General features: G+C 45.9%; 1 protein-coding gene across 2 annotated transcripts in view; it reads right to left on the bottom strand.

Moving 5' to 3' along the window:
- Window positions 1–22,108: 22,108 nt before the first annotated feature.
- Window positions 22,109–26,237, bottom strand: part of KCNB1 (potassium voltage-gated channel subfamily B member 1) — a 95,769-nt gene continuing 91,640 nt past the window's right edge. For both annotated transcript variants that reach the window (XM_063097207.1, XM_063097216.1), the window contains exon 3: window positions 22,109–25,184. In XM_063097207.1, coding sequence (XP_062953277.1) covers window positions 23,175–25,184 — 2,010 coding nt within the window. In that variant the 3' untranslated portion in view covers window positions 22,109–23,174. The remainder of the gene's footprint in view (window positions 25,185–26,237) is intronic.

The raw sequence follows: 26,237 nt of genomic DNA on the forward strand, positions 1-26,237 counted from the left end.
TAACCCCTCAGTGCCTTAGTTCCCTCCTATGTAAAATGGGGATGGACAATAGTACGTCATAGTACCATTATGAGGATTAAATAATACTCTTAAAGCACTTAGAATGTACCTTGCATTGTGCCTTAGTTCTTGAAATCACCTTTAGGTTGCCTTTTTCCTGGGATAGTGGGAAATTTGGTCTCAATCATTCTCAGGGATCCCCACTTCCCTGGCTTCTTTCATTTAGTGAACAAATATTTATTGAGCATGCATTATGTGCCAAGCACTGTTCTAGGGGCTGGAACACAGCAGTGAACGAAGCAGGCAAAAACCTATGCCCATGTAGAACTGACTTTCTGGTGGGGTAGACAGACATTAAATGTGATCAAAAGGAAGATTACATATGATGTCAGTGGTAATAAGTGCTAAGGAGAAAAACAAATCAGAGCTGGAGGGTACCAACTGTGTGTGTTTTGTGTGTGTGTGTGTGTGTGTGTGTGTTGCAACTTTAGAAAGGAGTGAGGATGTGAGTGTGTCAGGGAAGCTCTCACTGAGAAAGTGACTTTGAGCACAACTTGGAGGCAAAAGAGGGATTTACATGGTTATTTGGGGCACAAGCACTCCAGGCAGAGGGAAGAGCAAACGCAAAGGCCCTGAGGCAGGAAGGTGAGCTTGTATGTAACTATATTGTGCAGTTATGTCTTGGCATGTGTGCATGTGCCACATTATGTGACACACATATGGTGGTGTAGGGTGGTTATGCATCTACATGTGGGCGGCAATGTACGTACATGCTTGTTCGTGTACAGGGCTGCTGTGTTCAGCCACAGAGGCTGTGCCTCACAATTCAGGGGTGCCGTTTGTGCGGATTGCGATGAAATGGGAGCCACTGGATTTGTGCAATGCAGTAGCCCTGTGCATACACATATGTAGACATATATAAACATGTCTGGCAGGACCTTCATATGTGTGTGTGTCTGGACATTTGGATATAAATGATATGCAAATGTGTGTATATGAATGTCTTTAAATGTTGATATTTTGTTCATCATGGATTTTTTCATTAATGTTGGTTTTTAAAAAATATTGCATTAAGATGTTTATCTTGATTACTCAGTTTTGTGGTGTCCTCTTACCACCCAAGGCAAGTGCCTCACTCTCCTTACCCTAGTCCTGCCCCTGCCCCAGGGATGGAGAATGCATGTGAGGAGGCCTGGCTGAGGCGAGGGAAGCCTTTCCTTCTGGCTTCTTCCAGCATCTGTGCTCAGCAGCACGTGATCAGAATCCAAACCCAATTTGAGCACATTTTGTTCCTTTAAGGCAAAATTTATTGAGTACTGCTTGCCAGGGACTTTGCATACATTTATTTCATTTTATCCTTACGACCATCTCTGGGGGTAGATATTTGTTCATTCAATTGAACATATGTTTATTTAGGGCCTACTATGTGCCAGGAGCACCATCTGGCATTTGTGCTGGCATGGAACTCATTTCCTATTTTTCTGGTAACAGCACCCCAGTTTTCCTTTAAGGAGCCTACCCTTTCCCCCTTGTAGTCCAAGAGGTTCAACCCGGGCTTTCGCACCCCCTCCCCTAGGCTGCAGGGGTGAGCATGTGACCCGGGTGACCCAATCAGCATAGTCCATCCCTCTGGTTATGGAGATTGGTTATAGGATGAGCATATGATCCAGGGTGGTCCAATCAGAGTGAATCCTGGGACTTTTGCTGCCCCATAGGGAAAAAGAGCTCTCTTTATTACCAAGATTTCTAGCTGTAAGAATGATGTAACTGTGGAACACCTAGTGAGGGTCCACAACATGGAGAGAGAGAAAAACTGAACCCTTAAGTCATCTTTGATGCCTCCTAGATCCAGCCGTACCTGAAGTAAGTCACCTTAAGACTTTTTAGTTCTATGAGTTTACAGTTGTTGTTTTTTAAACTAGTTTCAAAGGGCAGCTGAAATCCTGTGCTTGGCATCTTTGTACATTGTCTCCTCTAATTCAGAGAAGAATCCTGTGGAGAAGGGGCTCTATTTATAAAGGAACTGATTCTCAGAATGTAAGTGGCAGGTCCACAGTCACATTAGGTTAGTAGTTGGAACTTGAATTTGAACCCAGGTCTCTCTGACTCCTGAGCCTCTCTGCTATTCCATATTGGCTGAGCTCTAGACAAGAGGGTCAATGGGAATATTAGTAAAATAGGCCTGAGTCCCATTATGGCTGCTCCTTTGCTGTGTGACCTTGATCAAGTCATTTCTCCAACACTTGTATGAGCCTCAGTTTCCCCATTTGTAAAATGAGGAAGATAGTAGGGCCTACCTCATCATGGTGTCATGAGTGTTAAATGAGATAATCCATGTAAGTAAAGCACTCAGAACAAGGCTGGACATGTAGCAATGGACGTGAGCTACTATTATCATGGCTCTTTTCTTGAGGGAAAGGAGAGGGTCCGGGGGCTTCTCTGCTACATGCTCCCTGCCTCCCTGCTGGTCACAGGCTCCCAGCAGCTTTTGGTGGCACCTTCATCCATCTTCTGCAGACGACAGACCTTGGCTCACTTACCCGGGAAGCAGGCACTTAAGGAGCTGCTTCCCCAGTTTCTCTTTTAATTTTCGTTACATAAATTTCACATTTCCTGGAATAGAGATCTTGAACGTCTGAAGTCATCTGGAAATTGAGTCAGCCAAGGGCCTCATTTATATTAATGGGGCATCGAGTCTGACTCGGGAGGAAGCCGACAAGGATGGATGGTAGCAGCTCCTGGGCTGAACCACTCCAGGCTGAGCTCAGATGCTGCCTGGAGAAGCAGATGCCTCCAGATTTAGGCTGGGACTGTTCTCAGTATGTGGGGGCTCCTGGATGCAAGGACAGTGTTGCTCCCTGGTGTAAACTCCCCAACAGCTGCTTGGCTGCTCCCTGCTCTCAGAGGAAGCTCTAGGCTCCTATCCTGCTTGACACACTGCTGTGCCATGGGCCCCTGCTGACTGTTCCCACCTCCTGCCCACCACTCTCCTCACTTGCCTTCTCCAGCCAAGACAGCCTCCTGAGAGCATTCCTGCCTCAGGGTCTTTGCACTTGCTGTGCCCTCTGCCTGACGATGGCTGATCTCCCAGCTCTTCCCAGGGCTAGCTCCTTCCTGTCAATCAAGGAGGCCTTCCCTGATTGCCCATCTGGAGTAACACTCCCCATTCACTCTGTATCACACCACTGTTTCACTTTCTCCACAGCACTGAGAAATAGCCTATGTTTTTCTTTACTTATTTGCCTATTTATTTATTAGCTGTTTCCCCCAGGAGACTATAAACCCCTAGGAGACTATAAAGCACAGACCACATCTGTCTCATTCACCTTGTCTCCCTAGGATCTGGCACAGAGAAGGTGCTTGATAAATATTTGTGGAATATATGCCTGGATTCATTCAGGAAATCCTTTCTTTCTTTCTTCCTTTTTTTGCACATACATACTCCATTTTATTTCAAAAGCACTTAATTGAATTTCTCAATGTTTTTCAAAAACAAAATGATCCAAATTGGAGGTAAAAAGGAACATAGAAAACTCAGCTCAAGTGGTATTGTAATCTCGGGGTCATGCTCCAGGCATAGCAGAACCCAAGAAGGCATAATACCTGCTGTGGGCCCAGCCTAAACCTGCTGGCTACTGTAACCTATAGACCATGGCCAGTGCTCCTGCCTCCCCACCCCAAACACCCCAGAGGTGGGGGTCTGAGCAGGTAAAGGGCAGACATGATCCTGCCTTGGCCTAGTCCTGTCTGCTGGCCTACAGTGCTACCCACATTTGGGCAAGACAGGCTTAGCTGCTAAGAGAGGCTGGGGGTCACAAGGCCATGCAGCATGAGGCTGAGATGCTGGGCTGCTTTGCCCAGTGAGTTGTGTGGCTCAGCCTGCGGGAACTGGAAGAGCTTCTAGTGCACTGGGGCCATCATGGAACCCATGTGGTCCCGCATGATGGGGTCACTGTGGTCCAGGTGCATGACAGCCTCTTCCAGGTAGTGAGCTTGGATGAGGGAAAGGAGCCTGGGCTGGGAGAATGGGCAAGGTGGCTGCCCAAAAACCTGGGCTGGGTCCACAGTTTCATACACACACCTCACCAGGTTCAGGTCAGCGGCTCTCAGTGCCTGCTGGAAGGCCTGATGAAGATGGCCCTGCTGCAGCAGCTGCAGAATATGGGCTCAGCAAACCCTTTCTGAATGCCTATCCCATTGGAGGCTCTGTGCTGGGTGCTTGGAATGCAGGGAAGAATGAGACAATATTGTTGCCTGCACGGAGCTCAGTCTGGTGCAGAGAGGGATATGCTACAGAAACTAATATTTATTGCATGTGGCAAGGATTTTATGAGACAACACATTTAATCCTAACTACAGCCCTCAGAACTAGCTGTTACTCATACCCATTCATGAAGCACAGAGAGGTGAAGTAACTTGCCCAAGGCCACACAGATGGAAAATAGAGGATCCAGGATTTAAGCCCACACCATCTTGCCCCTGCATCTGCTGGGTTAACCACCTCACAGAAGCCACAGGAAGTGAGAGCCTGGTGCCATGACAGCTGTGATGGGGGAGGCTCCAGGACCCCCAAAGAATCACCTGATCTAGCCTTTGACGGGGGAAGGGATGAGCAAAGCCTCCTGGAAGATGTGGTGCCTTAGCTGTGTCTAGAATTTATTTATTTTTAACCTTGCATTGTTACTTAAGAATTTTAAATATCTCCACGCTGTCCACAGTTAAAATTTTAAGTAATGCATTTTATTCCAGTGAGAAGCAGCGCTATCCATCATTGTTGAGTAGCTATGTGCTTGCAATTTTGAGGTTCTCCTTAATGCTGCAAGGACCAACTCCCTGAGCTTAGTTGAGTAATGTAGTGCTGAAGAGCTTGGACTCTGGGTCTGGGTTCAAATCCCAGCTCCTTCCCTTACTTGGCTCCAAGATTCTACATGCTTGGCACAAGGGACGTCTGCAAAGTCACTCATGTGGCTAGATAACAGATGACTAGAAGTCTCTGCCCGGCTCCGCCTTCCATGCCTCGCCACCAGGTGAGACCCAAGCTTCTTAGCCCCAAGACGGGCTGAGCTTTTGTTCTCTCCCACTCAGCGGGTCCTTGGAAATTAGGTTGTTTTAAGAAAACAGAAGTGTCATATTTTGACAAGAGGCTAGGAAGAGTTGTTGCCTCAGGGAGGGAAACTGGGTGGCTGAAGGACCAGGACCAAGTGAGAGGGAGATTTCCTTGCAGATCCTTTTATACTTTTCCAGTTGGGTACCATGTGAGATTAGTATCCAGTAAACAAATAAACATTTAAAACAATGTAGAAGGAAATGTATTACTTCTGCATATCTGTTTGTGGACTAAGCATTGTACTGTGTGTTTGTTTTCTTTACTTACCTCAATAACATGAGAAGTAGTTATTATTGTCCCTGCCTGACAATGAAGGTTGCTGAGGACCAGAGAGGGATGGTGCCTTGCCCAAAGTCAGATGGTGAATTAGTGTCAGAACTGAGACTCCAACCTGGGCCTCCTGACCTTCTGTTCAGGGAGTCTCCACGACCACTGCCCCCGACCTCACCCCCCGCCTCTGGTGTCTCTGTCTTCACCAGTGGAAGCCATGCTGAGGTGTGAGGGGTGGGGATACTGTAGGGTGGTTACACAACACCCTGGTGTCATGTGATCTGTCAAATCCTGGGTCTAGAATGTGAGGGCGATCTGGTTGCAACATCTGTCACCCCATTGATTGCCAGGGTTGATTTGGCTGATCTGGCTGACTAGGCAGGTGTCCCCTTCCTCCATCACTGCTCCACGTGTGTTCTTCTCGAAGCTGCATGCTTGGTGGAAGAGGCAACCTTTCCCTATAGAGGAGAGGACCATTCTTTGGTCAAGGATATACAAGTAACTGTGCTCCCCTGCTAGAACCTCTAAACAAGCTCTCAAGTCCTGGGTCTGTCACTCGCCTGTTGGGTGACCTGAGGTAAATCATTAAACCTCTCAGGCCTCAGTTCTGTGGTAGCCAGCCTCTGAGGTGGTCCCCAATGATTCTTACCTCCCAGTATTCACTCTTTGGGTGGTCCCCTTCTGCAGTGAATAGGGCCGATCTGTGTGACCAATGGGATATTTTGGAAACGACAGTGCATGTGACTTCCAAGGCTAGGTAATAAAAAGGCATTGTAACAATGGAATATTATTCAGCCTTAAAAAGGAAGGAAATTCTGACACGTGCTACCACATGGATGAAACTTGAGGACATTATGCTAAGTGAAATAAGCCACTTGCAAACAAATACTATATGATTCCACTTATATGAGGTACCTGGAGGAGTCAAGTTCGTAGAGACAGAAAATAGAATGGTAGTTTGCAGGGGCTGGTGGGAAGGGGGAATAGAGAGTTACTATTCAATGGGCACAGAGTTTCAGTATGGGAAGATAACAAAGTTCTGGAGATGGATAGTGTGATGGTTGCACATACTTAATACCACTTAAAAATGGTTAAGATAGGGGCCGAGCCTGTGGTGCACTCGAGAGAGTGCAGCACTGGGAGCGCAGCGAAGCTCCCGCCGCGGGTTTGGATCCTATATAGGGATGGCCGGTGCACTCACTGGCTGAGTACCTGTCACGAGAAAGACAAAAAAAAAAAAAAAAAAAAAAAAAAAAAGGTTAAGACAGTAAATTTTATGTTATATGTATTTTGCCACCAAAAAAATAAAAATTGGGGAAAAAAAGGCATTATAGCTCCTGTCTTGGATTACTCACTCGGGGAGAAGCCACCAGCCATCTTGTAAGGACACTCAAGAAACTCTGAGGAGAGATTCATGCAGTGAAGACCTGAGGCCTGCGGCCAACAGCTTGGCATCAGCTTGCCAACCATGTGGGCGAGCCATCCTGGAGGCAGATCCTCCAGCCCTTTGAGCCACAGATGACTTCAGCCCTTGCTGACATCCTGATGCAACTTCATGAGAGAGTCTGTTCCAGAGCTGTCCAGCTAAGCCACTCCCAAATTCCCAAGCCACAGAAACTGTGTAAGATAATAAATGTTTATTATTACTTTAAGCTAATAAGTATTGGGGTAATTTGTCATGCAGCAATAGATAACTGATACAGTTCCTCATCTGTGAGCTAAGGATGATGGTAATTTCACAGGGTTGTTGATGATCATAATTTCATGATGACACCTATGATGGTGATTTCATTGGGTTGTTGCTAAGAATTGGTTGACAAATGCATATAAAGTGCTTGGAGCAGTGCCTGGTGTATAGTGAATGTTCAATAAATGTTAACTAATATGATTCTATGTTCTCCGTGATTTCTAGCTCTGTGAGGTGCTAAGTCTGGACAATAAGTCCCCGTTAGGGAATAGAACTGTGCCCTGGCCACAGTAGGAATAGAAAAGATGGTAACAATAAGAGTTACCATTACTGAGCACTCACTGTATGCCCGTTCTTGGGCTAAGCACTTTACATCCTTTCATTGAGGACCCCCAGAACCCCCTCAAAGTAGATGCTTGCTATTATTTCCCCATTTTACAGATTAGAAAACCAAGGTCCAGAGAGGGAAAGTGACTTGCTATAGGCCATACAGCAAGGAAGTGGTGCAGCCAGAATTTGAACTCAGTGCTTCAGACCCCAAAGTTTCTGTTCTGAACCACTAGGCTGAGCTGCAGCTTGAAATCTCCTTCAAAGCCCATCTTTCCCCGATAGTGATTTTCTGCCTATTAGCACAGGGTTAATTGCCCAAACATCTGACAATGGAATCCTTGTTTCTTCACCTCCCATCTGCAGAGTGTCAAAGTCCTTTCCGCTTGGGAGACTGGAGTGTAGATTCCCTTTGAGGTTTTGTTATTATGATTACTGTCTCCTCTCCCAGATCGTCCCCTTCAATAGCCAGGATTGGGAGCAAGAAGTACATGCATACAGAAAAAGCTCAGCAATATCTACCCGACCTTAGTTCCCTACAGTGTTTCATCAGAGGTGGTTTAATTAGCTCCGAACCCTTGCAGCCTGGCACCTCCAGACATGCCGCCAGCTGGCTGTGCTCAAACAGCACTCCTAATATTTGCTGTGGGACCATGTGGCCATCTGCAGGGACAGGTCCGCAAACAGGGCATGAGCTCAGAACATGGGCATTGTCACACCTGCTCCTCTCCCTGAGGAGGAGGGACGGCTGTTCAGCCACTGACAGCATGGCCTTTTTTGAGGTTGGGTCTATATGCGTATTCATGCATGAGCTGGAGGGCAGATGGGACCAAACCAAGGCGGGTAGGAGCTCAGAGGCAGGGACAGGGTATTTGTGGGCGCCTGCACTATGGCAGTGGCTGAGCTGGGCCAGCTTGCCCCACACCATAGTTTCTCAGATATTTTTGACCATGAGTTGCAGGAAAAAGTGTATTTTGTGTCATGGCCTGTAGCATGCCTGTGCACATGCACACACACACACACACACACATGCACAATGGATATGAAAGTTTCATGATTCTGCACTTAACTTTTTATGAGCAATGTATGCTGATTCCTATCCTATTCTTTTCTATTTTTACTCCAGTCTATTATTTTTTTTCATTAAAAAAGTGCTAGTCATAACCCATGAAATAGATTTCGAAGCCCCTCCTGCAGGAGTTCATACTATGGGTCTACGAACTTGGATAGGACAAAACTCTGTATCAGTATTTTCACTGACATCTAGTTGAAATAGAGCACATCCTTCATTGTGAATATATACAATAAATCGTAGTATTACCAGTTCTGGTGACATTATCACCACAAAAAAATCACAGACTATTTTATATCTCATTATGGTTGTTGCAGATATTTCAAAATATCTTTTATGCTCTTCACTACATCAAAATTGCAGTAATTACTAGGCTCATTGTTAGCCCTTATTATTTAATTTGTTAATAAAGAAGTACATGTGTTACTATATTGCACATTTTAAAATAATTTGATAATTGTATTTCAATAGAATAGGTTTCCTTTTTAAACCTATGTATTTTATTTTATGCACTTTATTTTACTACGTATTTTTTTTTATTCTGAGAAAGGGTCTATAGGTTGCATCAGATTTCCCTGGGGGCCCATGGCACACAAAATTTAAGAACCCCTGTACCAGCGGGTCCCAGCACATAGTTTGTGTAACATTGCCCCAAGCTGACAACTCCTGGAGGGCAGAGCTCTGGTGTCTATAACTGTGTGCCCCTTGAGCCCAGCACAGAAAATCACATTAATGGCCAGTGTTTATGTAGCTCTTACTGTGCCAGCCTCTGTGCTAGACCCTTTGCATGGATCATTTCTTTTAATCTTTACACCAACTCTGGTGAGATGGATACTGTTTTTAGTCCTATATCTCTCTGTGTCTCTTTATCCAACTTCGTTTTTCTTAGCACCAGAAGTGTCATATATTTTTATCTTTTTATTGGCAGCCTCCCCCACTAGGATGTGTGTCTCTTGAAGGCAGGGATTTGCTTTGCTCAGTGCCACATCCCCCAAATATCAAAATATGCAAGATGGAAGGGGGTGCCAAAACTCAGGAATCAAGATAAAGAATATTTTACTGCAATATTTAAAACAATACAAATTAATGACAAAAATCAACGAATCACAAAATAACGAAATTTCAAATAAAGACAGGATCCAACCCTGCATGTGTACAGCCCTGTCTTGATCTCCTCACCTTATTCCTGGCCCTGAGGAGCTTCATACATAACTGTTGCTTAAGGGAATTAGCCTCATTCTGCAGATGGGGACACTGAGGCACAGAGGCTAGAGACCTTCCTTATGCCAGTACCTAGTAAGTGGAGGAGTTGGCATTTTGAACTCAGGCAGTCTAGCTCCAGTCGCAGCCCTCTTGAACTCTGCACCATTGAGTGTGACGAATTATCAGCCTTGATCCTTTTGGCAGAGGCAGTAACCTGGTAAAATCAGACAGATTTGGGTTAAAATCCCAGCTTTGCCATTTCCTAGCAGGGGGATCTTAGACAAGTCATCCCTGTGCCGTGATTCAGTTCCCTTAGCTGCAAAATACAGATAATAACATGTCCTCCTAGTGCTATTTCGTGAGGATTGGAAGAAATAACACACAGTAAGGGTTTGGCAAAGCACCCAGAAAGCAGGAGCTCTTGGGCCACCCTTCCCTTGTTGAGGGTGCTCCAATCTGTGTATGTGTGTGTGGGAAGGGTTCTCCGAAGCCCCCTCGCCTATGTCTGGGGTGAATGAGTGTGGTCTCTCCCTTTAGATTATTACCTCCACAAGGGCAAGGACTCTGCTTGAATCAGCTTGGTATCGCCAGCACCAAGCAGAGGGCCTAATACATAGTAAGTGCTCAATAAATGTGTATGGAAGGCAAGAAGGCAAGAAGGAAAATGAAGGAGAAGGAATAAGGAAGAAAGAAAGGAGGGAAGGGTCTCTTAATTTATTGCAGAATCACAATGCTTATCCATGGTTGACAAGCAGAAGAGTCCAGTACATGTTTGATGAGTAAATGAACGGCCTACAGACCAACGGAGGGTGCTCCTAGGAGACTGTGAAGTTATTCTGAGCCCCCATAAGCAGGCCTGAAAGTTTTCAGGATGGCCTCCTTCCTTCTGGGTTGTAGCAAAGCCAGCACTTGACGAGGGGCCCAGGGATGTGGTTCAGGACCTCGCTCAGCTGCAAACATGTGGCAGGTCCTTTGGCAAGTCATACGAGTCTGGTCTCAGTGTGTGAATCTGTATGATGGGACCAGCACTGCTCTCAGTGTGGTTGTGAGCATCAAACCTATCAGAGGCTCTGAAATGTATCAGAGGCTCTGGCCAAAGACAGCTGGCAGCCTCTGATGATTTCTCCAGTCCGTGGCAGGCAAGGAGAAAAATAAGGACAATGTAATGAGATTTTCATAAAGGCAAATGAATTCCACTGAAAACACTGTTCTTCACACACTCTTCCAAATTACTGGTGAAAGTATACATTGGGCTACCTATATAACTTCGTTGTAATCATTTTAAAAAATCATAAAAAGCTTATAAGCCCTTTATCCAACAACATGATTTCCAAGAATATTTTTTAAAAGACATATACACACAGCATGAGATGATGCCATGTATGCAGGCATTTATTTACCTATCCAACATTTAACAAATTAGTCATTGAGCATCTACTATATGCCAAGCACACTTCTAAGCACCGGAGACACAGCAGTGAACAAAACTGATAAAAATCCTCTGCCCTTGTGGAATTTTCATTTTATTGGAGTGAGATAAACAAAATAAATAAATAGAATGTGTCTGGAGGTAATAAGTATTACGGAGAAAACTAAAGCCAAGACAGAGATGGAGTGTAAGTGTGTATGGATGTGTGCGTGTGTGACATGTGGCTGGTGTGTCTGGAGGCGAGTGAGGGAGGGGACAAGTAATAAGACAAGAGATCAGAGAGGGTGGAGGGCCAGGAGGGGGCCAAAGGAGGCCACATTATTGGGTGGGCCCATGGTGGGCATGTTAGAGGGACAGGGAGGAGGCTGGGGATGTTGGGCACCCTTGGGTGAGAGCAGGGGGAGATGAAGTAAGGAGGCAGGTGGGAGCCTGTGGATGTTCGAACTTGCAGACTATGCCAAGGACTTGGGCTTTTATTAAAAATGTGATGGGAAGGTTTTGACGGCCAGTGACATAATCAGACTGACAATTTGACAGGACCCCCTCTGGCCACTGTGTTGAGAAGAGCCTGAATGATATCAAGGGCAGAAACAGGGAGCCCAGACTGAAAGCTGCTGCAGTCATTAGGCAATAGACTCTAGTGGCAGTGGAGGGGCGAGAAATGCAGATTCCAGATCTATTTTTGAAGGCAGAGCCCGGAGGAACTGCCGACAGGCCATTCATTTAAGCATCACTGTTTGTTATAGCAAAAGTTTGGAAGCAACCTGAACGCTCAGCAGCAGGAGACCAGCAATTACCATGTACGATAGCACAGGACGTAGGCTTACAAAAGAATGAGGAAGCTCTTTGTGTATTAATCCAGAATGATTCCAAGATATATTAGGTGAAAAAGCGAGGTACACAGCAGTGTATATGGTGTGTTCCTATTTGTGTGGCATAAAATAAAACAGCAAAACAACACACACAGACTCACACATGTATGTGTGTGTGTTTGCAAATATTGTCTCTGGAAGGATACATGAGAAACTGTAACAGTAATTGCCTGTAGGGATGGGGGGATTGGGGTCCAGAGTTGTGAAGGAAATTTCACTTTTCATGGTCCTTTTTGGATTTTGGATTTTGGACCTCTTCAGTGATTCTCAACTGGAGGTGATTTTGTCCTCCAGGGGACATCTGCCGATGTCTGCAGACACTTCTGGTTGTTGCAAATGTGGGGAAGTGCCACTGGCATCTAGTGGGTAGAGGTCAGGGATGCTGCTAAACATCCCACAATGCACAGGACAGTCCCCACAGTGGAGAACGAGCTGGCCCTAAAAGTCAGTAGTGCTGAGGTTGAGAAGCTCTGATCTATTAAAAAACAATAAAAGTTGTGTTTTTTAAGGAAAGTCTTTTATTCTGAGATGATATATTTTGGGGGGTTTGAAATACCCTTTGTTTTACTAGGTGATGGTGAAGGTACCTAGCACATGGTAGTTACTTTTTCAACATCTTTACTTGGTAAAATAAAATGCTGGCAAGGCTTACACACTTCCCCAAACTTAATTGGAAATTTTACTGTGCTATGAAATTCTAAAGTCTACAAACTACTCTTTCCACTAACTGGGATTTGGTATATAGTGGTTTTAAAACATGTCCATAATATCTTTAATACTTTTCTCTCTAGAGGTAGAATTCCCCTCCTCAGTGTGAGCTGGATTTAATGACTCACTGCCAACAAATAGAATTTGGTGGAAGCGATGGTGTTTGATTTTTGAGACTGGGTCACAAAAGGCATTGTGGCTTTCTCCTTGATCATCCTGTGGGACCACTCACTCTGGGGGAAGCCAGCTACCATGGTGGAAGGACATTCAAGTGCCCCAAGGAGCAGTCACATGGTGAGCAGCTGAGGGCCCCCAACAGCAACTAGCAAGGACCTGAGGCCTCCTGAGCCACCTTAGAAGCAGATCTGCCAGCCCCAGTCAAGCAGATGACTGCAGCTGAGGTCTTGACTGCAGCCTCGTGAGAGACCCCCAGCCAGGACCACCCAGCTAGAGATGCTTCTGAATTCCCGACCCACAAAACCTGCGAGATAATAAATGCTTGATGGGAACACTTATCCTATTTTATGGAATGAAGTGTCACCCAATTCTAGAATCACAATAAAGCTAACAGCAATCTTTAAAAAATAATGCTTCAAGTTGCCAGGTTTTGGGGTAATTTGTTGCATAGCAATAGTTAACTAATATAGAAATGGTTGAGCCCTAGCGGTCAAGGCAGAGGTCACAAAGGGGTAGTGTTATGGGTTAAGTATGTACCCCCAAAGTTCATGTTTTGGAAACTTGATCTCCATTACAACAGTGTTAAGAGGGTGGGAAATCCAGTTATGGTACTTGAAAGATGTGGCCTTTAAGCGGTGATTGGGTTGTGAGGACTGGGCCCTCATGAATGGATTGATCCATTCATGGATTAAGGGGCATGTTTCTGATGGCTTTAAAAGGAGAGGAAGTAAGCAGGTTAGCTCTCTTACTCATCCCATTTCTCTTATCATGTGACACCTTGCGTTGCTATAGAGAGCCACCATCAAAAAGAAGATCCTCACCAGATATTTTCCCTGAACTTTGGACTTCCCAGCCTCCAAAACTCTAAGAAATAAATTTCATTTCTTTATAAATTACCTAGTTTCAGGTATTCTATTATAAGCAACAGAAACAGACTAATACAGGTAGCCTGTGGGGGCTGTAGTCTGCCCACGGATGTGTTTAATTTGGACAGTACATGACTAAGAAAATTGGAATTAGTTGCTAACATTTAAAAGTTGGGATATTTCTCACAAAAATCCAGATTTCTGACTTCTCTTAAAAAGACCTGGCATTGCCGGGCTGCATGCCTCTGTGGAAACAACGAGCTGGACATGAATCGTGCTCACCTCTTTAGACAGTGCGTGTGTGTCCTTCAGTTTGCCACACTCACCACCACTCCCTTATGCCTCTTAGCTAGGTTGCTTTACCCACTTATGTTACCTGCTTGGCCCTGTGGGAATTTGAGCTCATGCTTTCTATTGAGAGACATTTTTATGAGAGAGGAACCCAGGCATAGTTGACGTGAGAACCAAATGGCTAGCGTCGGGGTTTTGATGCATGAACACAGCATGGGGTGGGTTACCACTAGCTTGCATACTAGGGGTGATGAGCCGGTTACATTTTCATGCCCTCCCTCTTCTGCAGGAAGAGAAAAAGCCAGTGCCATCCCTCCAGGTTCCCAGGCCTCCAGATTTAGCTCTCCTTATAGATCTTCATCTGACCCCCCCACCTCCCTGAACCCTCCTGAAAATCAAACAAACTCCACCAAGCTTGTTTTCTCCGTACCTTTTATTGAACTCTGCAGACTTCATTAAGGGACCATGTGTTTGGAAATTCTTAAACATTTGGACATATTTTACAAGACACGACAGCAGCTGGAGGTCACATAAGGATCACAATTTTATCTCACCACATGCATAAAAAGACACTGGGTTTTTTATTGTTTGGTCTCGTGTGTGTGTGTGTGTGTGTGTGTGTGTGTGTGTCTGTGTGCGCATGGGCGCAACTCATTTTCCCCTTTGTAGGAAGGACTAGAGACGTCAACTGACAAGAGATGAACAGGAACCACAGATGCGACCCCGAGAAACGAGCAGCTGAGGACATTGGTCATTTATGGCTAATGTGATTGGCTTGGCCCCCATCATGGGTAGGGTGATCAGAATGGCTTTGCTGGCAGAAGAGCCCTAATCTCACACCATGGGTTCCTGGGAGAAACAGAGGGTTTTAGCTGATGGGGTCGGGGTGCATGCTATCGTGGGGAGCTTTGGGGCTCATAGCAAAGGAGACCATTGGCTCTAAAAGCTGAAGGACAGGCTGTCCACCTTACCCAGCTAGGCTCCCGTGGCTCAGGGAATGCGATCCAGTTTCCAGATGCTGGCTCCCAAGTTCCTGCCCCAGCAAGTCCCAGACAAAGAGAAACCCCCACTTTAGACACTTGGCTTAGCCCATGGGGAAGCCACTTTGTGGTTTCCCCTTGGGCTATGTGTGAGCTGAACTAGAACATGAGGCTGTAAGATGAAGGACAGGAAAGGAAGAAGGAGACCAGGGCTGCCCATGGGCCCACTGGAAGTAGGCTCTGAGAGGGCTGTGGCCCTTGTCAGCTTGGGGCCCACGAGTGTCAAATTTGGATGTCATCTTGACCCCAGATTTAGTCAAAGAACAGATGGCATTGGTGGGGCAGTTACCAGCTTCAGTGGGAAGGGGCCCCCAGTTCTCCTCCCTTCCCAGTTAGCAATACCTCAAGCCAAGTAAGAACTCATCAGCTCCCCTATTCACCCTTATATTTGCTCACCCATTCATTCACTCAGAGGTCAGTCATTCACACATTCACTCACAGTTTGGATGACCACCATATGCCAAGGGCACACATTGGAGCATAACCCTGAGTTCCTGGTGCAGAAAATAGGGTTCCCAGCCCTTGACCTTGGACTGAGGTCAAGATAGGTCTGTGGAGCAAAGGGGCCAGCTACCCACCCAGTGGCTGCCGATCCTCCTGACCCTCCATATTCCTCCCCCCATTCAGGCACACCCAACTCTTAGATGTCCACCTCATCTAAGAGAGAGCCCCAGGGGGCCACAAGACACGGAGAAGTTGGAATCTCTTGGGCGTCTTCTCCTGAGCTTCCTGCTTCTTTCCAGACCTGGTTTAGCTCAGGGAGGCAGGAAGTGTGGGGCGGTCCCTGCATGGCCCTTGAGCATCCTAATGGGACAGAATTGGGAGTTTCCTACATTTCCCTGAACTGCCCTACTATTGAAGCTTTGAGTTGTTGCAACTTGAGCTGTTCCTGCAGGGCAGAGCCTCAAGGGGATGGGAGGTCTATGAAAACGGTTTTTGTTGTATTTTGGTTTTGAAGGAGGGCAGCTGCTCAGTCTATCCATCCAAACATATCATGCTGCCTCACCTCATAATAGAGCAAGCAAAGACCACCTGGATTTGGGTTCGTCCTGAGGTTGAAGTCCCACCTCCTCCAAACCCAACATACATAATCGAGTTGGGGGAGGGGACTTTAAAACCTCTCTTGTCAGATGCTGTCCTTAGACAGTATCCAGACCAATTTGGATAGAAGCCACAGATGTGGGGGAAAGGGATTTCTACCTGAGGTCAGCTGAAGCCGGGTTTTGCTGTAAAACTGGATTATGGCTGCCTCTTTCTTTTGGCCCTTTTTGATTTTCTTCATGGTTGAGGACTTTCAAAAGTCTTGAATGGGATCTCCTGTTTTGTTTATCAGAAAAAAAAGCCCTTTTGGAATGGTGCCATTTACTATTGCCTGGGCAGTTGTTCACTGAGGGGCTGGCTAGTGGGTAAAAGATGATTGTGTCTCTTAGAAAGCCTCAGGCTCATGAGGACACAAGGTCTGGGCAGAAGGGCTGAAGCACCGTTGAGACAGCTAGTCAGGGATGGGGGACTACATGGAATTGCTCCTGGCTGGCTGGGGAAGGGGAACGTGAGTGTCATCCCAGTGTGGCACCTGTTAGGCCACTCGGGATGGGTTGGATGGATTGACAGGGTCATTAATATTTTCCAGGACAGGAAGGAAGCAGAGTATCCTCCCCTCTTTGGCATCGCCTCTGACAGCTCCAAATCCTAGAATTTGAGTGCCTGCTAACTATGCTCCATGCCTTTGCCTCAGTGACTTGAGCCTGTGCCCAGAATGTTCAAACCATCTACACACACACCAGCACGCACGCACACATGCACCAAGAAACAGAGAGAATTTCCTTGGTTGTTGAGTCCAGTTTCCATGAAACGCGAGAGCCCCTCTGCAGTGCAGTGCCCATCTGAACATCATCTAGCCTCTCTTCAGACACCTGTGGGTAAGGAAGCTCATGACCCACTACGGCACTGGGCTCCACGGTTAGCCTACCTAACCTAAGAAGGGCTTCCTTCATTTGAGCTGAAATTGACTGCCCAGGGTGGTTCCTTCTTCAGGTGAACCTCCCACTCTACCCCATCCTGGCCAGCCTTTACATCTTTCAGCATCTTTGCAAGAAGGGATGGAGATTTCAGGTTAGAGGTGAAGATGAGGTTTCACTCGATGAACAGAGCCCCTTCTAAATTCAATTCTTTAGTTGGCATTGGGAAGGTCAGGAGAAATTCCGGGTTAAGACAATACTGGGGACAGTGGATGGAGACCCAAACTATGCAACCGCTTTCTTGATGAAAACAGCCACAGGCCACGGTGTTTGCTTATCTGGGCATCAAACCTAGGAAACCATTGGAAGGCAATTTTTTTTGTTGTTGCTCTTGTGCAAAAGTTTTTAAAGATCTTGCGTCATTTGACTGTGGTTCAAACCAGATTACCAGGAATTTTTGGAGTGGGAAAACTCTGATTAGGGTCATACTCCAGAATAATAAATTTGTAATTGGGTTGGCTTCCTCTTGGGATTCATCTAATGGGGATTGTTAACTGCCACCTGGGGGTCCTGGATTGGCTCAAATCTCTGATTCTGGGCAGAGTCCATAGCCCCACAGCTGAAAGTGAGGCAAATGGGATAGCAAAACCTAGATGAATGCAAGCTGGAGATTATCTGCCCTTTCTTCATCTTCTTGCATGAGTTGATGGATGGCGAATCCACTTCTGCTGAAGATCCTGCATAGTGAGATGTCCTCTGCCCACCCGAGGCTGACAACTGCCTTGTGGAATTAATTATCAGGATAGTTCAAAAACTTCCCAAGACTTAGATAGGGGAAAGCTGGAAAAATACCACTGCCCTTGCCACAAATCTCTTGCTCTACAGAGCCAGGCAGCTGGAAAGGGAAGGGGAGATGAGATAGCAGATTCTGGGGACATCTCTTTTCAGAATTTGGCTGCAAGAAGTCTGGCCACTGACTTTTGGTGAGGTTGTTAGAAACGAAGAGCTGATAAAAAAAAAAGGTGATGAGATCTGAGGCCCAGTATGTTCTTCTGATGTTTGCAACACCCTAAAAATGCTCTGGCCTTCAGATCTGATTGATGTGACCAGGAAGTGGGGTGCTGGACTTGGGAAGAGCCCAGCCAAAAGGGATTTAGGTGAGTTCTGGACTTCAGACATGCCAGCAGGAAGTTTGCTTGCATGAGATCTTCAGTTCCAAGATCTCTGGGGACGAGGAAGCTCAGTCCCTTCAGATCTCTGGAGGGGTGTGGGGTATAGACTAAACCAGCCCATGTTCCATCCTAATTTTGAGGGCCTTCTGCAGCTCTGCTTCCCTTGGTCTCACTCCTGCATTCATGCTCTGGATTCTTAAGAACAATGAGTAGGAGAAACACATAGATAGAAAAAGGAAAGTAACAACATCGACAGACTCTAGGCCTAGTGTCAGGAAATGCCCACACAAAGAAGTCAGGCCCCACCCTCAGAAAATCAGAATCAAAAAGAAGTAAAAAACAAACAAACCCCAAAACAGCCCAAGGGATGATGAGAAGAAATGAAAAAGACCAGAAAGTATCAGCTACAACATGACCAACAATAAAACTCCTAAGATATTATTCTGTATTACAAAAGAAGAAATTAGACTCAATTGCCCTATTATAAATTTGCTAAAAATACATATATATATATATATTTCATCTGAACAGAAAAATAGAGTACTCTGAGATGCGTGACTTCCTATGATGTAGATGCGCATCAGATACTTCTAGAGCCAGAAAAATGACAACAGAAAATGCAGAGGTAACTCTTATTTCTGGGTGTAGCCAAGGCTGGTTTGGGTCGTCACCCTGGCTGAGTGACTGAAAGCATTTGGATGCTGTCATATAAGCAGTGATGGGCAAGGAAATGTCAGCTCGGGGCAGCAAGCTTTCCATTGTCCTGCTGGGGGGACCCAGAGGAGCCCCCTTCTTCCTCTTGCCAACTTCGTAGCTACAGAAAAGTTTCTTTCCCGAAGGAGCACGTCGTGGGGCCTTTCCGCCATGCCCTCCTTTCATTCAAAGTTACTTGATTTGAGGCTCAAAAGCCTGGGGTTATGTTACTTGAGACTAGTTGGCAGAGAAATAAGGAAAGGAGAGATAGAGATAGAGACCTGGCTTAAGTGACCCTTGTCCGTGGTGAATTTTAAATATCCCCTTGTTCCTGGACTAGATACTCCAGCCATGACTGGAGCAAGACAGAAATATACAATAGTTACAAATATCCACAATACATTACAGTTTTACAGAAGAGAATACTGTTTTGTTTTTCTCCTTAGAAACATGGATCTTATTAGGAGAAAGGGCAGAGACGAGGCTACAGTTACCGATACATGGTAGAGGAGAAGTTGGTAGTAGGTTTGAAAAAGTTTGTATCACCAGCAATTCTCAGGGGCGAGCCGGGTGGGTTGAAAGGAAATAGCCTCCTCAGGATTTTGCTGCATCCTCTTCTTCCTCTGCTTCTTCCTTCTTGATCCCCAATCCTTTCAGAGAAAGGGGCTTCATGGGAACAAATGTTCTCTCTTCTTTCCACTTAAAGTGTGCTTAAGATAAAATTCCTAAAGAAGGCACTGAGAAATCGACTGCACCAAAGTCCTGTTGTTTTCTTTTACCCAAAGATAAAAAGATGAAAAAACCGTCTCCTCCAAAGCTTGCCCACCTGGCTCACTGCTGGTTGCAGACTCTCCTCGGGTGACGGGGACACACAGCTACCCGGTCCCTAGCCCTTTCATATAATGGTGGAAGTTGGAACTCAAGTTCAGCTGGGTTCTTGACCAGTTTCATTGAATTCGCCAAAAGGACCAGACATCCATCTGCCTCCAGCCTCTAGTTTTGTTTGTCTGGGTTGACTTGTTTCTTTCAACTCTCACTGGTTCAGGAATGGGTGGGAAACGGACCAGTTAAAGCAATATTTGCCTCCAAACCATTGTTTTCCTCTTTTCTTTCGACACCCATCTATCAAGTGTAGCTTCTCGGTGGAGACTCTTAGAAAGATTTCCCAGTGCAGGTACATATGTGTACGTAGATATGGGTTAAGTGTACCTATTAAAAATCGAGGGATATTCCTTTTTGGAGAGTGGGGGGCTGGGAAAACTTACAATACTCTATTTTGAATTGAGCACAGGGTAAAAGCTATATTGTCACAATACATGCACACAAGTAAAAGAAAAAGAAAAAACCAAACCAAAAAGGAATACTTTCTAAGCATAGTATATGCTGAATTTCAGTGATTCTGTTTCTATAAGAACTCTATAGGACTCTGGCTATGAAGCCTGAAAAGGTAGGTTCTTAAGATACTTCTGAATTCATCCTTCAAAAGTGACTCAATAAAATGCTACTTTAAGGTCAGACAAAATACACGAGGAAGGAAGGGCCAGGTCCTACGTGACCACACAAGGCAGAAAGGGCCTTTGGTTACAAGGAGAGTTGCACCAATTGGTTATTAGTTAAAAAAAAAAAAAAAAGAAAGAAATTGTTTCCAATCTGTACACTTCTCATCTGCTTCAACCAACAAGTGAAATACCTTGATTTGAAGAAGGGGTGGTAAGTTCCTTCTCGCTATATATGGCTATATTTAAACATGTTCACTTTCCTGATATGTAAAATAGACTATATTATTATAATTATTATTAATATTTTTTACAGACAGCATCAGCTCTAAAAATATCTGAATTGGAAATCACCACTATTTACTTTTATCAAAAAGCATTTGTTTGTTTTCCCTGAATTGTCACATTTGTGCTGATGGTGGACATAAATGGTGATGAGAACAAAGAAGAGACGCAGAAGACGGCTGGCAGAGAACGTTCCACAGTCATTCCTCAAGAGGCCCCCAGCCTGGACCGTGTGCTGGGTGAAGTGTTTTGGAGGCGCTGCTCCTTCCTCTCTGATGTGCCAGCTAGTGCAGGTGATCTCACACTCTCCCTGCCCCTAAATGCCTTTGCACTTGTGTGACTACTCCGAAGATATCTAGGAAGAGTCAAGTTCTCATTTTCTTGGTTTTTACAGCAAAGAACTGGACTGCAACCTTCTGGGGGGATTCACAGTCTCCAGAGATGCCGAGAAGTGGTACGAACTGGGTTCATATACAGCAGAGAACACCCGTTTTTAAGGGTGGTGGAATGACCCCATGTTGTCATACCTGTGACACGTGGCCCAACCTCATGACCTTGTACAAAGGATGGGCAGAACAACTCCATGATATTTGTGTACTCACAGGTGGATCATGCCATTATACGAATAGGCAGACCAGCAACAGATTATATTAAGGACAGGCAAACCAACACCATGTCTTTGTTCCATCAGGAAGACATATGCCTGTCACTGTATTGGGGATAGGCGTACCTACACTATTGTACTTAGGACATCATCCATCAACATTATATTAAGAGAACAACATTGTTCCATTGTCCTGCAGATAGGCAGACCAATAACATGTTATCTTTACTGACAGGTGAGCCAACACCATAGCATTGTATTAATCAGTGGTTCAACCCAATGTCACCAGATTGAGGAATGGCCAATAATACCATGCCATCAGACTACAAGTAGGCAGGACAACGCCAGGCCATCAAACTAAGACAGGAAGACCAACACCAAGAAGTACACCAGAACCGCTCAGGATGCACACAAATACTTATTGCTTTTGTCTGTACTGGCTGCATTGATAGCTGCAGGAAGGAGAGCTGAGCTTTTAGTACAGACAGTGACACTGAAAACACACCAATGGCTGGTTGACAGGAAAGAGAACAGAATAAAACACCCAATGCCCAACCCTCATTGCATCCTTCTGAGATGTGCATGTCTCCTGTACACAGGACTTTATAAAAGGGCTCACCCAAAGGCCAAGAACCTTTCCTGACCCATGAGGATTAAGGGGAAGCTTCAGAGGGGCAGGGAAGGAGCCCACAGACTTCGATATGGCAGACAGAGATACCAGCACGATATCGCCCACCGTGGCCGGAAACAGGCATGTAGCAACAACCCAACTACAGTCCCAACAAGTTGGCCCACGGGAAAAGTGCTTGTTTTAAAGTGCAAGATGTTGACACTGTCCCTGGTAGAACCTATTTTTGAAAAACATAAAGTGCTTTTTATTTTAACTTTTTTTTTTTTTTTAGCTTGAATACCACAGGAAACAAAAAAGAATTTCTATTATAGTAGGTGTTTTCCCTGTTGCAGCAGGAAGTATTCAAAAGTCTGAAGTGGGCATTTCAATTAGGGGTGTTTTTTTTTTTCCTTTCACTCTTGCAGGTAAAAAAAATCAGATGTTTATGCTGTTCTTCAGTCACACAGTCTCTTTGAATGAGCTATTTCTTTTGCATATGTGACACTTGCATATCTTTTGAGTCTACACTAGTGATGTACAGGAAGCGTTTTCCTCCTACAACCCTAAAGCGATGCTCCAAGTTCATACTGTTGGCTGACTGCCCGCCTTCCGAACCCTTCCCAGATTGCCAGGGGGCAATTAGAATTGAGTACAAGTGGTGCAACTCACCCTGATGATATCTCAAAATAAAATCTCAGGTACTACGGAATACGGAAGTCAGCAAAGACATATGAGTAAGGGTTTTGCGCTGGGACCGTGGCTTATGGCACAGAGATTTCCCCATGACACAAGCATTCCCTGTAGCCTTCTAATAGTGGGATCCATCCAGGAGGTGATGGACCAGTGTTCCCAGAGGTGGGTGGGCAAACCCCAATACCAAATTGGTCAACCCATTCTTTCAACATCAGCCACTTATTCTAGAATCCTTCTCTAGCTGAAGCTGGGAGGGATGGAGATGTTGCCCTCAGAGGCTGTGATGGAAAGCCATGAGAGAAGAATGGGGAATAGGTGGCCTGGGTTAGGTCTAGAATGATGGTAGTGGTGGCTATGAGTTCTGCTCATGTCATCTCCCAGAGAGGGCAACAGAGTAGTTACAAGGAGCTGCTGTACCCCATGGCTTGGCCAACTTCATGCTGGTCATGGCTCTCAAGGTCTTAAGGAGCCTTCTCTGGAGTCTCTCCTCTTTCTGGGGGCTTTTCAGGGCCTTTCTGTTTTAGAGTTCATGCAGAAAAGCTCTGTGGCAGGAAAGCCGAACAGCCCTCCTATTTGGACCTCGCCCACAAGTCTCTCCTCCATGGCAGGGTAGTTCAGAGGCTCTGATCCCGCGCACTTCCAGGGCCTCCTCCCCCTGGTAACACACGGACATCGGGGGAGATGTGGTTCTCAAGTTTGCACTTTTCCTGACCACTGGAACCCTTTACAGTCAATGCTTCTGTAGAATAAATACAGTTCTGCCTTAAGAATTTAGGGGAGGTGGGTAAGGGGGAGCTTTCAAAGTGGTTCTTCTCTGATCTTGTCCCGACACTGAACTTGGGACTGGTGCTCCCGGGGAGACTTTTGGGAGGGCTGGAGTCCACACTGTAGAGCAGCTGCCCCTCATCATCTGTGTCTGCATCAATGTACTGGTGGATACCTGCCTCGAAGTTGAATGCTATTGCCGTGTGTTTCTCGGGCGACCGGGGGGGTGTCCTAGCACTTGCTGTGGTGTAGATGGAGGACTCGGGGCTCAGCACAGGCTTGTCTAAGAGCGTGGCACACTCCAGTCCAGCAACAGCAGCCGCAGCACCTCCCCGGTTCCTAAGAGGGTCATGGTACATCCCCAGAACAGGGAGTAGTGGGCTGGGATGGCCCTCCATGAAGTTGACTTTAAGTGCTCGGAGCTTCAAGGGGTTGTTGGTCTTCATGGAACTCTTGGGGCTCTCGATGATGAAACTAGAGTGATGGCTAGTATTGGAGGTGGGGTTGGCCTCCACAATTCTACCACCACTGGCACCCAGAGCTCCCCGCCAGCCCATTTCTGGGGCTATGCTGCCCCCAGTCTTGCTGGAGAGTGATGCCAAAGGGCTGTGGGAGAATCTGGTGGCTTCCGGGAAGTCTGTGGCACAGCTAATGAAGCTATCAATGCTCGACATACTTCGCATGTCAATGACCCCTTCTGTGCGAGTGGGCAGAGGGGCTATGGGGCTGGGGATACTCTCCATTTCAAGTTCTTCCTTTGGTTTGCTCTGTGCCGCTGACTCCTTGGTATTGAGGATGGGTTGGGATTGGGTCTTGGCCATCTTATTGTACATGTCTTCCAACTGCTGGACGTTCAGGTGCTGAGGACTAGAAGATGATCTGGCCTTCTCAGGGGATCCCTGCTCCTTGGTTTCAAAGGACTTACTTGAGCTGGTTTCAGACAGTGTCCTCTTTGTCCATTTCCATTTGTTGGGAGACATGTGGTTATCTTGCACTTTATCCTTCTTACCCATATTCTCCCCATTTTTCTCAACCACAATGTCCATCATCTCAATGCTCCGGGCAAAAGCATCCTTCATGTTCATGGATACGATGCTGCCATTCCTCTTGGCTCTCTCCAAAGCCTCTCTCCTCTTGATTGCTTTCTCCTGCCTCTTCTGCTCCTTGTAGAACTCAGAGAAGTTATTGACAATGATGGGAATGGGAAGAGCAATCACCAGGACCCCTGCAATGCAGCAGAGCCCCCCCACAATTTTCCCCAGGAGAGTCTTAGGGTAGATGTCTCCATACCCAACAGTCGTCATGGTGATGGTGGCCCACCAGAAAGAGGCCGGGATGCTTTTGAACTTGGTGTCTTCCTCATCCTTCTCAGCAAAGAAGACAAGGCTAGAGAAGATCATGATGCCCATGGCGAGAAAGAGGATGAGCAAGCCCAACTCATTGTAGCTCCTCCGCAGAGTAAAGCCCAAGGACTGGAGGCCGGTGGAGTGGCGGGCAAGCTTAAGGATCCGGAGAATACGCATGATGCGGAAGATCTGGACCACGCGGCGGACGTTCTGGAACTGCAGCACGCTCTTGTTGGATTCGGTGAGGAAAATGGTGACGTAGTACGGCAGGATGGCCAACAAGTCAATGGCATTGAGTGGGCCCTTGAAGAACTTCCACTTCTTGGGTGAGGAGAGGAAGCGCAGCAGGTACTCCATGGTGAACCATGCAATGCACACAGCCTCCACGTGGGCCAGCTGGGGATTGTCTGTGCTCTGGCCGAACTCATCGAGGCTCTGCAGCTCGGGCAGCGTGTTGAGGGACAGGGCAATGGTGGAGAGGACGATGAACATGATGGAAATTATGGCAAGGATCTGTGAGGAGAAGAGAGTGGAATTTAGTTATCAACCACCAATGGGATGATCATCATAGCACCCTGGGTCTGCATGGCAGTCCTCAATGTTCAAGAGCATTTTCACATCTCACGAGTCCCTTAATGACTGAATGTTTGAACTAAAAAGATAATTTATTCAAATCTACTTATTGTACAGGTGTAGAATCTGAGGCCCAGAGAATTAAAATGATTTAAAGCTAATCAGCAAGCCCAGAGGGGGTCAAACTTTTTCTATAAAGGGCCAGATAGTAAATATTTTCACTTTCCGTGGTTTCAGGTACCTGATGTCAACCATGGTTTGAAAATATTAAATGGAAAATTTTAGAAATAAACCATTGATAAGTTTTGGATTACATGCTATTCTGAACAGCATCATGACATCTTGCAATATCCTGCTCTGTCTTACCTGGGATATGAATCATCCCTTTGTCCAGTGTATCCATGCTCTATCCACTACCAGCCTTCTTGATTATCAGGTGGAAAAAACATAGTATATGTAGGGTTTGGTACTATCTAGTCATCCACTGGGGTCTTGGAACGTCATCCTTGTGGATAAGAGGGTACTACTGTATCTAACTCTGCAGGTGTAGCGTGAAAGCAGCTTTGGATAATACATAAATGAATGGGCATAGCTGTGTTTCAATAAAACTTTCTTTACAAAAACAGGCAGTGAACTGAATTTGATCTGCAGGCCATAGTTTGCTGACTCATGATCTAGACCAGTGGTTCATAATTATAATGGGGCGGGGTACTACTTTCATGATGGTGATACCTGTGATAACAATAGTTACCCCTTATTGAGTGTTGGTTGTGTGCTAGGCACTTTCTATGAGATATCTTATCTCATTCTTACAACAACCCCATTAAGTAGCATTAGCTCCATGAACAGATGAGGAAGCTTGGCTTACATAGCTTAAAAGTGGCAGAGCTAGGTCTGTCTGACCCTAGAGCATGAGCTCTTAAGGCTGTGTTAAAAATCAGATGAAACTAAGGAAACTTTTGACAGAAAACTGCCCAGACACACAAGATTTTG

The sequence above is a fragment of the Cynocephalus volans genome, chromosome 1 (genome assembly GCF_027409185.1).
Source record: "Cynocephalus volans isolate mCynVol1 chromosome 1, mCynVol1.pri, whole genome shotgun sequence".
Classification (NCBI taxonomy): domain Eukaryota; kingdom Metazoa; phylum Chordata; class Mammalia; order Dermoptera; family Cynocephalidae; genus Cynocephalus; species Cynocephalus volans.